The sequence below is a fragment of the Micrasema longulum genome, unplaced genomic scaffold (assembly GCF_059751315.1).
Source record: "Micrasema longulum isolate JH-2025_06_02 unplaced genomic scaffold, ASM5975131v1 h1tg001969l, whole genome shotgun sequence".
In the NCBI taxonomy this organism is placed as follows: domain Eukaryota; kingdom Metazoa; phylum Arthropoda; class Insecta; order Trichoptera; family Brachycentridae; genus Micrasema; species Micrasema longulum.
In genome coordinates this window covers 114823-127668 of record NW_028279142.1, presented here as the reverse complement: position 1 = coordinate 127668, position 12846 = coordinate 114823, and the positions used below count along the sequence as shown (strand labels likewise).

The 12846-nt window shown below is 36.2% G+C and overlaps 1 protein-coding gene across 7 annotated transcripts in view; it reads left to right on the top strand.

Annotated features, from left to right (window-relative positions):
• The window catches only part of LOC148273376 (uncharacterized), a 182252-nt gene that overhangs the window by 167766 nt on the left and 1640 nt on the right, over nucleotides 1-12846 (top strand). For 6 of the 7 annotated variants that reach the window (XM_088238780.1, XM_088238781.1, XM_088238782.1 and 3 more), the window contains 9 exons: nucleotides 12-2471; nucleotides 2550-2664; nucleotides 2742-2936; nucleotides 3557-3662; nucleotides 4706-4964; nucleotides 6779-7243; nucleotides 8645-8904; nucleotides 10158-10325; nucleotides 12154-12306. In XM_088238780.1, coding sequence (XP_088094906.1) covers nucleotides 12-2471; nucleotides 2550-2664; nucleotides 2742-2936; nucleotides 3557-3662; nucleotides 4706-4964; nucleotides 6779-7243; nucleotides 8645-8904; nucleotides 10158-10325; nucleotides 12154-12306 — 4181 coding nt within the window. The remainder of the gene's footprint in view (nucleotides 1-11; nucleotides 2472-2549; nucleotides 2665-2741; nucleotides 2937-3556; nucleotides 3663-4705; nucleotides 4965-6778; nucleotides 7244-8644; nucleotides 8905-10157; nucleotides 10326-12153; nucleotides 12307-12846) is intronic. The other variant, XM_088238785.1, reaches the window with a different exon arrangement.

Genomic DNA, 12846 nt, shown 5'->3' with positions numbered 1-12846 from the left:
ATTTTTTTTAGGAGGAATTATATGCATCCGAAAACAGATTAAACATACCGATCGACTATATTAAAGCTTACAATAATCAAAATACTAACCAATCAATAGGGAGCCAAGCTTCCGAAGGGATGAGCTCATCCGGAGACAGTCGGGGAGCCAATAACAACTCTCGGCCGCATAACTTCAACCTAGTCAAACTATTTATGAAACAGAAGAGCATGAGCAACGATGGCATCGTCGGCTTGGGGATGGACAACTCTTCAGAATGCTGGCCGAACAGTTCTGAGGGAGGGGATAGCGGAGACTCATTCAGTGCGGAATCGAAACCACCGAGACCCAGAATTGTTACTAAGATGAATCTCAGCAGCGACAAAGATTATCAGAGTGATGAATACGATGTTCCACCTGCAGATAATAAATCTAATATAAAGAAGTGGATTGACAATGAGAGTGAAGAATATTCGGGATGTGTTTTTGAAGATAGTCTTGTGGAAGGCTCAAATGCGGCGGAAGCCTATAGCAGAAGAACGCACGACTTCATTATCGAAGAAGATGAACTTTCGGAAAAATCTGAAATAGTTTCAGATCATGACAGCGATAAAAATATTTACGCTACTGTCAATAAAGTAGCGCAGATGAGATTCAACGTAAACAATAACAACAGTTTTGAAAAACTGGGGCAGAATACCGGCAGTCCAATAAGAATACGAGGAAACGCAACTACGCAGACAAGAAAATCAATTTCTTCATCCATCAATAGTGGTAGTTTGTCCAGTTGCTCAGAGTCTGAAGGTACTCAGGTTACCAGAATGCACAGGCTACTACCTAAAGATTTGTTTGATCACAAAGCAACATCAACACAGTTCCCATTAGACCTCATAGACAAAAGTATGCAGACATCCACTTTTAACTCTAGAGAACGTGTCAAGGTTGTAGAAAAATCGTTTCTGGAAAAACTCAAATCGGGAGACAGTCAAAAACCAGTATTTGTTTTGTATCCCAATTATACTTTGCCGAACCTAGATTTCATATCCAAAGATCAAGATATGGAGAAAGTCTTCTTAAAACCATTGAAATTCACACCAAATGTTAACGAACCTAATAGAAGAATGCAAAAACAAGGCGAAAAGAATAAAAGACCGTTCTCTTGTAATGATGTAGAAGGATTGAGAAAAAAAGGCTTCAATCACATTAGAGATTGGGATTCTCTTACATTCTTACTACCCATGGAGTATAGACAGATACTTGCTGAGATGCCCGAAGTTTTACAAAAACTAAAGGACAAGGAAGATGAGATTCTGCGCCATGAAGAGAAACCTCTTTTCTGTGTTTCTCCTCCAGTCAGGCACAAAACAAGACCTGTAAGCTGCGACTGTGCCTCTATGCTGAGTAATAATGCTACAAATGTGTCTTCTAGTTCCAGCACAGCGACACAGCCATCTTCCGGCTACAGGGGTTCATCTACCATGCTAACTGATTCCTCGGCGCAGAATAGTCCGGCACCGGCCCCGGGATTTAATCCTCTGTTTGTTTACAAGTACGATAGTGCTACTAGTTCTGAGGCTAGTTTTATGAATGAAAAACATCGCATGGGAGCTCCACCTCTTCCCAAACGTTCTATCTCTTTGGCTGAACAAACCAAGGTAGCTATCAATGGAAAAGTAATTGATGTCGCTCCACCGAGACCTCCTTTACCCAAGAGTATTCTCCGAAAATCCATCGACAAAGTACGTAAAAACCCTCCAACTACAACCAAGCGATACAGCATGTTTGAAATGGAAGACCACATGCGAGACAATGTAACTTGCATGAATGTCCAAACAGACCAAAAGGTACTTAAGAGGCGATCTTTGCAGGAGCCCTATTATCTGCTAAAGAACAATTCTATTGTTGAAATGAAGAAGAATAATGATCTCGCCGCTAAAAGATTCTCCCAGCAATTTTTGGATGCTGCTGAGAAAGACATGGATGATACCGAATTTTTCCATGATGAAGGTGTTGGAACTGAAAGCAGTTTAGAGTCAGGAAAGTCTCACGATATTAACGGTATGAGACCACCGACTCCTCCCCTGCCTAAGAACCATTCGAAAATTCCAGAAACGAGCCCATATGTCTTCCCCACATCGACTAATTACCCCGTGATCACAAGCTCTGAATTACAGCAACTGGAAGAGTTTTTGAAACACAGTGGCATTTCTTGCAACAACATGGAAGAATGGGACAACAACCACATGCAGAAAGTGAGGAATCAAGTTAGCCGGTTCCTGTGTATGAAGAAGTCTCTAGACGACAGAGAATCACTAGATTCAAGCTGCAGCAGTGGACACAGTAAGAAGTCAGTGAGTTTTGCAGAGAAAAATGAAAACAAAAAATCTGGGGAGGGGGGATTAAAACCTGTGGAAGACTTGAAAGCGGGAAATCTTAGTACTCCACCAAACTCACCTAATATCTCAGCTGCCACAGCACACCGGCACTATCAGGTAAAGCTAATTACAAAATAAGTGTTATAAAGCTAGTATGAAACTATAAAGTATTTTTACATTACGTTTCTATTTTAGACTAAGAATCTTGCCGAGATTCCCATCTGTGAAGAGGGAGAGTCCAGTCCTGAAGGATATGCCAGTCCAACCCTTGGACACCGACCCGCTTCAAATGACATTTCTCAGAAAAGAGGTAGAATATTCACCAATAAAATAATTCATGTATTCATCACTAAGTTTGTGTAACATGCGTAACAACTTTATTTCTAGTATTGGTATCTGGAGTTGTGGACGCTGTGGAGATGCTGATTGAGGATGGTACTGGGTGCCCTCGTGTAGTGATTGGGATGTTATGCCCCGCACTGTACTCTCTCATGAGTGATGGCCTTAGAGAAACTATCGACACTTCTTTTGGACCAGCTAATAACTCCGTTTGGCATGTCATTGAAGCTTCCGCTCGTCAAGGTTTGAAAACTGAATTACAATTCTTTTGACTACAAAAAGATGCCACCCAAAAAGAATTATATTAAAACAGCTACTTCTTACTTTCCTTTGAAATATTCGCAATTTGCTAATCTTGTTCAGATATTTGTCCTTGCTAGCATAATATAACAAGTTTTTACTTAAAATGTTGCTCCAAAAATGCTGAAGAAGACTAGTTTTAATTGAATAATTTTTATTGATTGATTTGGTGTTTATTTTGTAGAACTCCATATTTAAACTTATAATTAGAAATCAAACACTGATTTGAGTCTACTGAACACTTTATTTTATTTTTACAAATATAAACATATAAAAATAAAAACTTTGTGACAATTGTTTCGCCTTATTAGGGCATTTTCAAACGAATGTGAAGAAACAATTGTCACGAAGTTTTTAATTTTACATGTTTATATTTGTAAAAATAAAATAAAGTGTTCAGTAGACTCAAATCAGTGTTTGATTTCTAATTATAAGTTTGAATAATTTTTAATTTACAATTTAGGCACAGTAACAAGAGGTCCGTTGTCATTTTATTTGGAACCTTACTGTCAAACAAGCATTTGTTTTTTTCGAAAAATGAATCACAATTTTAATGATTTCAGGTCCAATCACCAAATCCCTCAATGAGCTGGTCATGAGAATCAATAGTGAAGATGCTCTCTCCGAGAGTGTTCTGAAGTTCAATGCTTTCGTTATGGGTCTCCTTAAGTGAGTATTTTATTAAATTATTGTTTTTCACTTGACAGTTTAACACGTTCACGGATACCTTTTTTCTCATAAGATACACTCATATGGATACATATTATAACTTTCTTATTTTATTTCACCATTTCATTTCCGAATGGTCCTTAGTTGATGGTTTGAAGTCAATCTTATTCGACTAACATACTAGGACACTTTTGTTGGTGACTGTATTTATAGGGACACAATATCTCCTACTATTTGATTATTTATTTGACTTTTTGTACTCAATGTTATTTGTACATTGGCGGGCTTATTGCCAAATGGCAATTTCTTCCAACCAACCAATAAAATTATAGTTTTATTTTTATAATTCAAGTTACATAACATATTCAATAGAAAATAAAGATTAAAAAGCTAAAGATATATAAAAATAGAAATAAACGTATTTGTTTATAAATTACCTTAAATCAAAACTATCACTCAATGGGAAAAAGGAAAAAAGAGGAAAGAGGAAAGAGGAAAGGAGGAGAGATTAAGGAAGAGAAAGGAGATGTTTCTTCAGATGTGATTTAAACAGATAATGTAGTAACATCTTTGATGGTGGATGGGAGATGATTCCACAGTTGAGCCGCATGGACACTATATGAGTTAGAGAAGAAAGAGGAATTGTGGATGGGTATTAGAGTGCCTTGAGAATTAGAACAAAGAGGTAAACCATGAACTGATAAGCGTTGAAATTTTTCACGCAGGTATATAGGAGCGTTGGGACTATGAAGTACATTGAACAGAAGTGAGAGGGAGTGATAGTCTCTCCGCTGTCTAATTTTGAGCCATTTCAGTTGCCTAGGATAAATCAGAAATGTGGTCATATTTCCTAAGACCAAAAATGTACCTTCAGTTTAACATAGACTATAGCCATTTTTTCACTACTAATATCCAAGGATTTTTACAGCTATAATCGACATAACAGCGAACGTGTTGGAAATATTTAAAAGGTTGACAAACGATGTCGTAAAGTTTGAGATATTTGAGGTCTCTGTATAAATGTTATTTCCTTCTTTTCTCAGTGTACACTCTCTGGATGCCTTCATCTCTTACTTGCGTACTCGCGAGTCCGTGCTCCGTCGCCACTACAAGAGTGGGGCTCTCCTGCGAGGTGGCGGTGGCATCGTGGGTTCTGCCCCCGGGGGCGTGGCCGGTCCGCTGGCTCCTCTCACCGCCGCCCTCGCCTCCCTCTCCGAGAGGCCCTTCGCTCTGGACATCCTCTGGCAACTAAGGGACATGCACCGAAGCTTCAAGAGGATGGAGGATTTGATGGCCAATCAGGTAGGATGATTCACCATATTGGAATTATAAATTACACCGTATTAGAGGCTGAAGAATCAACAGTCCATCTGAATTGAGCGGTCGTATTATCAAGCCGATACCAGGCATTCATTTGCATTTTGGCCAGTTTTAATATTCAAGTATCACAAAAATTGGTTATAAACAGAGTGTAGACTCTTATGACGAAAGAATGGTAAAACAGATATTTTTTATTTTATTGAAATAAACGGCACTTAGTGCCTTTTACATATAAGTTGCATATAATAAAATACATACATGTAAGTGAAATAAGTAAAATATAGTATTTAAATGAAATTATTACTTTACAGTTATTTGCAAATTAAAGAGTCAAAAAAAAAAAAAAAGATACACAGTTTAAAAATAATATTACTAGTTATAAAAATACTTGAAAAATTAAATATTTGGTGATAGAAATATTTTGAACCTGTAAAAAATGAGAAAAAAAAGTAAGAAAGCAATACATATTAATAAAAAAAATAATTAAAAAATTAAAACAATTTTGAATAACACTAAACGAAGATTTTTCTTTTTTAAATTACATGTATTATTATTTAAATCTACTACTAAGGTAACTAATATAAATATACACATAATGTTAAAAAAAAAAATTGATAAAGAAAATATTTTGTACTTTCAAATAAAATCAAGAAAAGAAAAGAAAAAAAAAATGTATATAGTAAGAATTAATAGTTATGTAGGATGAGAACGACCAAGAAAGACATGGCATGATCAAATTAACCAAAATCTCAAGGCTGGTCATGTCAAAAGCCGACATAACTGAAGGGCATGTATCAATGTGGAAGAAGCTAAGAATGTATGCCGGGATAGACGTGTGTGGCGGTCCATCGTCTCTGCCTACCCCTACTAATAAAAAAGATACATATTTAACTTTATTATAAAGATTGTTTTTCAAAATTTTAATAAATTTTTACTACTTGTTTCAAACTTCAAACCTAAAAAATCTGTTTTTGCATTGACCAGGAAATATTAAAAAAAAAAATTTACAGCATATTGAAAAGTACCCCTAAGGACTTTTGTAATAGTTTACCTACAAAATTTTTGTTTTCTAACAAGTATACTGTGAAATGACAGTTTGCATAGTGTTATGACCGCTTTATTTAGTTGGACTATTGAAATAATCTTGCATGGAGACTAAAATCTCAATTAATTACTAACAACATGATAAAAAATATTTACAATTAACCAATCTTTCTGTGTCTTGAATAGGATAGACTCTTCTGTGTGCTTAAAGTATAAATATCCTAAGAAGTATTTTATTGAAAATAATTGGCAAGTTGCTGTAAGGTGATACGACCATGTCACCATGGCACATGCACGGTTTTTATTCAGTATTTATTTATATTTAGTCAAACAACTCATCATTGGTTGTATAAAGTCTTTCTTATATCGAATGAGAAAGCTGAATCATTGTCTATTGATGTATTGTAGAATAACAAATTGATAACCATCATCTTGCCTTGTGTTCATTTTAAATAATCAACATTTTAAATGACAAACTTTAATTTAAACCACAAAACATCGTATAATGCATGTTTCGTAGCTAAATCACTGCTATTTGTCGCTTCGGCTATTGCGTATTACAAGACGCTAATTAAAGCTAAAAGATTCATCAATCAATGACTTATTGCTAGAAACCCCTATTCAATCAACCGCAACTGTATTTTGTAATTCATACGTGTTTTAGACCAATCGCTTTTGTATGTATTATGTATGTTAATCTTGACTAACCTTTTCCACTAACAACTAACAATGTATTTATTTCCTCGCGCTAGTCCGCTTCCAATTCCGTGACGTCAACGGGGAACTTGTCCAAGAACCAACGAAACCTCTTGAAATTGATCCACTCCATTCAGTCCAGCGCAAACCAGTCCAGCGACGACCAGAAGGAAACTCCCCAAGCTAGCGTCATCATGAGGAACAAACCTCACGCCGAACCGTCTCTACCGGACTTGCTGGACAACTCGGCCAATGTGAAGACTCAGTACGGGGAGAAATCCCGGCCTAGGTCTTGTATGAACCCGACTATCGGGATGTTGAGTTTAGACTGCCCCAACAACAGCGGAACGAGCTCGACTTACGATCAGAGTAGACGTTGGTCCGGCGTCCAGCTCGGATCCAAGTTAATGCAAGCTTTCGACAGATTGGCAATGTATGACGATAGTGGAGATTACACGGACAGTCTGGAGAACGAACAGAAGCGCTCTGACAAACAAGATCACTCCGAATACTTGCATGAGGTGAATAACTGTTACTAATTGCTAACTGCTCTCAGCGAATATTGCTATTGTTTCATTAGGAGCTTTCGGACATTACATTTTTCATTATAAACCAATGAAAATATTTTAACCTATTACAAACTAGCACCCATCAAAATATATAATTGGACGCAGTCACTAAAATATAATAAATAAGTACAGATTTGGGTTTTAAAATATTATCTACTAACCAAATAATATTCACAAGTTCTGACTAATTGAAAACACTACACAGACTGTCACATCTGTTATAAGCAACAATAATATTTTAAATTATTTGTCAAGTATTTTAAAAAACTTATATTTTGCCTCTCAGAAGTGAGAAGCTTCCGTTCATATCAGATTTTTAATTGTTGCTCTACGTACATGTAATTTATTTTACTGTGTTAAGTCCCTACTCTATTTGAAAAGTCTTGACGGTTATTATTTCATATCGATAAGACATTGTTACATTATTCCAACTGCTGAAGGCTCCTATTAAAAAATTCTCGTCGAATGGAAAATGCTTCGAGGATACCTAGATACCGCTTACTGACAGATAAATAATGCTTGCCCTTTTGTGCTAAAAACATACCTCAATCCTCACTCACATCGACAAATCCTTTATTAAAACTAATTTGATCATTATAATGTGCTTATTAATACCACAAAGCTTCACCTGTGTTAGTAAAATTAACATTTAATTTTACCACTGTGTTTATAAATAAAACCACTTAAATATAGATTTAATAACTTAAATACCGACTTGAATATTTGACAAATAAATACAATTATTACTTTCATAAAGCTGTAAGTATTTTTGAAAGAGTAAACATTTTAGTATTGCAATGCAACCACAGACTGCTTAGTGTTTTACAAGCAAAAATGCATTTTAATAAAATTTCACTGTCATTAGTTCTTTTTTAGCATGACAATAGGCCGAGGCCTAATTACAGTGGTGAATTACACCATAAAACACCAAGGCTTAAGAAAACAGGCTCCGCGTTTGATTTCTAGGCCGCGATTACAAATCCTATCTTCATCGGTACATATTGAGATGGTATAAAGTTAAATCGATATTTATGTTCGAAAATTTGTATATTTGTATGAAAATTTCAAGTATCTTCATCGGTAATCTATAATTGAACATATTTAGAGAAAAAAGATGCAAAATTAGATATTTTTTCAAACCTACGTCTTTTGTGCTGTAATTAACCACTGAAATTGAGCCTTTGGTAATGTTGTAGTGCTGAAAAAATACAATTTCTCCTATGGTCATCAGCCACATAACAGTCATTTACTAAATTTTATCATCAGAATATACAGGAGTTTATCTTAAGTAACCTTATTTACATCAAACTAACGAAAATGGAACAAACTGTAATTTTTTTTTTTTAATTCCAGTCGACATCCTCTTCAGAATGGACAGAAGACCGCAACGGTGGCAAGTTCCGACGTCTCCAGCGCCGCTGGGAGCTGCTCAGTGGTCAGGAGGGCCTCCCTGGGTCCCCTACCCCTCCCGCGCAGTCCAGCACCACCCCTGGCTCCGCTGGCTCCACGCCAGGGTCTGCTGGATCCTCCACATCCTCCAGGTCTAGGATACCCCGACCCGTCACCTCGCCGGTCAGACCTACCAGTGGACCTACTATGTCACCCGTCAAAAGGTAGGTTTTAAAAAAATATGTAAATGAGAGCTGCAGTTATTAACCTTCCTTATAATGTACAACGTTTATATTTCACAAGGGGAATTTGTTTCTTGGTTATTTTTATCTGAGTAGTTTTGGGAAAGAGAGGGAATTTCTCTCAACTCATTCAAGAGAAGCCGGGTTATTGATAGAAATCATTAGGCTTTCCGTTTCACTTGAAGAGATCACGGCATTTTGTGTCTTATTATCATTCATTGTCCTTATTACCTGTACTATTCCAACCATGAAAGATACTGTCTCTTATGATAAGTCATTGCGACTTATTACAGAATAGATGAGCCTTTTTTATCGGTAGGTACATTTTGATTTGAATAGTAACTGTTGTCAAAATAAATAAAAACAGGACCCAATGCCTCAGCTTTCCAAATGCAATGGAAGGTCTGTTGATGTCTGTCAATAATTGGACTTCTCCCGAATGAGTTGAATGATCTGTGAATCACTCTTTGTTCCTTAACTAAGCCACAGCTGGCTATCCCACCAGATCCTCACACAATAATTAGAGCAGCTAGAAGGAACACACCTATTGCAATAAATATCGGGATAAGCCCTTTTTTATATTTTTGTATTAACAATTCATCCTATGAAGGCTAATTTCTGCCATCCATGTAAATAATTTTATGTAGACTGGGATTTTTAGAAGATCCGAGTAGGAATAGCAGCCTCCTAAAAGTTCACACCATTCTCACTCAGGATTCTTCCTATATGATGAATCACTTCGGGGGTAAGTGGGGATAGGAGAGAAGTGACATTTATAGGTAAATTTATGTTTGGAATGTTGAAATAAATATTGTGTCCGTGAGTTATTGGTCAGCCAAAAAATATGTGGCCAGGTGTTTCCATGTCTAGGCCACACTCGCACCATGGACTCTGAATTACATTAATTTCAAATAGGTGACTGTTAGTAGTGTCCAATTCTTAACCTACAAATGTTGGATACCAATCTTTTTGATAATTTTGCGGACTTAAACCTGGGTTGAAAAAGGATAAGATTTTGCAAGCTTCTATGCCCTAGTAAGGCGATAAATAAAGCAACTCCCACCTACAAAAATGGTCATAAACCCTGTAAATTTTAGATTGGATTTTATTATTATGGTGAAATTAAGAATAAAGTTACGTGTTATTGTCTTGTAGTTATGTCCTGTAGTGTTTTCAACTAGATGACTACTCTCCCTTCTCAAAAAGGAAACTAATTTAATTTGTCGTTTTTTTAGATCAATCCCTGTACCTGTAAGTTCAGCCAAGAAAGCGGTGACTCCTCCCTCTGGGGGACTGACCAATCAGAAGAATCCACTACCCCCTCTCCCGCACGCTACCTCGACACCAACCAAGGTATCCAACGCAGGGGGAGTTATCAAGAAGACGACTACCATCACCAATAGGTCAGTTATGAAATTATAAATTTTATTCTATCAAATCCTCTTGTATCTCAGGCTTTGATTTTTTAAACTTTGATTAATAACAGATACAAGCACATTATTTTAAATAGCTAGACTGCAAATGAGGATACTAGTTCGGTAGTCAGATGGCAGAAGGGACCATCTGTAATTGTCAAAAATGTTCAGGAGAGCTGAAATAGGACTTGATTTTAAGACAGACTAAACTATTTTTGTGTTACTTTTAAATAATTGATTACGTTTTAAATGATGCTGAATTTTTTTTCTTTTCTATTATGTATATACTGAAATATTTATTAAAACTGTTGAAAACATAAAAACCAAAAACATTATAGAAGATCTCTTCTGCCATCTGACTACCGAGTAGCACAGTCAGTTACCAACTTTTGTAGTGAGAAAATCGCATAAAACTGTTGTTTGGATTTTGGACTACTTTTTTTCAAATATTTTTTTTCGAAAATTCATCCAAGTAAGTTGAAAGGGGTTAATAAAACAATCAATGTTCTTAAAATACAGATATTTAACGAAATAATCAAAAATAAATTTTCTGTGTTACCTACTTTGAAGCTACTCCCATCGGTCAAAAGAAAGAAATGTGGCGACCGGTGGATGTAAGTGATTTTGGAACTGATACTGATTTTTGTAACCAAATTAGTTCTAAAAGGACACGGATTTAAAAGTCGATGACTGAGGCGTAAAATTTATATTTGTTTTGTTGAAAAGGGATGGTGGTGATGAAGTTGATCCATGCTAATGTTTAAGCGTATGCAAGATTGTGCCACGTAGCATTGTTTATTTACGTGATCAAAAAATTATAAAACTGCTTTGAAATATTTCAATTTTAGGGGCCATCTTCAACGAGTTGTAAATATCTTACTATTAGAAAACGGAAACCAAGTTGTGTCAGAGCGGGGTTTGAACCTCAGACCTCTGATCCACGAGTCCGTGACACTAGCCACCGGACCATAGCTCAATGTTAATAATCATGAATTTTTCCTTGCCAAGTCATTTTCTTATTTACCGTACTAAATTTGGTGAACGCGCATTTGCGGTCGCAGGCCCTATGGCATGGAATGCTCTCCCAGCAGAGGTGCGAGGCTGTAAAAGTGAAGTGATGTTTCGGAAAAAACTTAAAACCCACTTGTTCTCTTAATCATTTGAATAAATCCGTAGCACGTGACAACAAAATAAATTATTTTAATTAAATTACAAATTTAAAAGCTTCAATTAAATTAACTTAACAATAGAATCACCATGTAAAGCGCCCTTGAGGTATTTTATTACGAAAATGGCGCTTTATAAGTTATCCATAATAATAATAATAATTATTATTTAAGAATTCCTTTAATCCTTTGCAGAATGTATGATTAGATATTATTATTAATAATACACTAGCAGCTATTAAGCTGATGCGTGTATATCAAGTGTACAAGTGTACATGGTTATTAAACATTATGAATTGATGTGTGCATTTTTGAACACATTAACTGAACTATCACCAATCACTTTCTCGGGAAGGCCATTCCATTTTTCCACAACTCCGTTTGTCAGGAAGTTCTTCCTGGGGTTGGATGAAAAGGAGGTAGTGTTGAGTTTCAATGAATGACCTCTGAGATGGCGGTTTTCATTCATAGTGACCATTGATTTCAACTTGGGTACATCATATTGCTCAGTTGAGATTTTGAATGTTTCAATCAAGTCACCCCGCGGCCTCCGCTCTTCCAGTGAACTTAACCCGAGCTCCCTTAAGCGGTAATAAGATACTGTTCAAATATATTATATTTGTAATGGGTAAAATCTTATCTGATTTCAGAGTAAGCAGAGTAGAAGGGTGTTTCAGTGGTGGTCCCCCCGCTCCCCGGCCCTCCTCCCTCCCTTACCGGAGGGCCCCACCACCCTCCCCTTCCCCTGCTGGACGTGTCCCCTCCCGCCGCGCCGCCTCCTCAGGTCGACAGCAGCCTCCCAAGTAAGAAAATCATTGTTTATTTAACTGTACCCACGAGAGTCATATCATTTTGACGTGCAATTTGATCCTAAAACCCTATACAGGAAGTTGTGTACATTTGATACAAGATATAAAATATATTCTTTTGAGTAATTTTCATGATTTTTTCTCTTTTTATGTTGTTTCTAAATGTATCTATTACCAATTTGATTCCATGAAAATTCAGCTAAGAGCTGATTGCCTGTCACAGTGCATTCCTCGAGCGTTAGTATGGCGCCAGAACTAAATACAACTACAATCTCGATGTGTGTCTGATAAAATTTACGTCTTCTTTTAACACTTTCCTTCGACTTTCTGTTTTAGTAATTTATTTATTCATTATAAAATACACATGTGCAAACAAAACTGGCATTTGTTTAGTTATGATGATGTTTACGAATACCGAAATTAGAAAAAGGCAGCATTGTATTTATTTATTTATAATTTATTTGGTACTTCAATAAAGAAAAATACTTTTAAAAAACATGTACAATTTTGGATATTCGGAAATACAATTCTTCA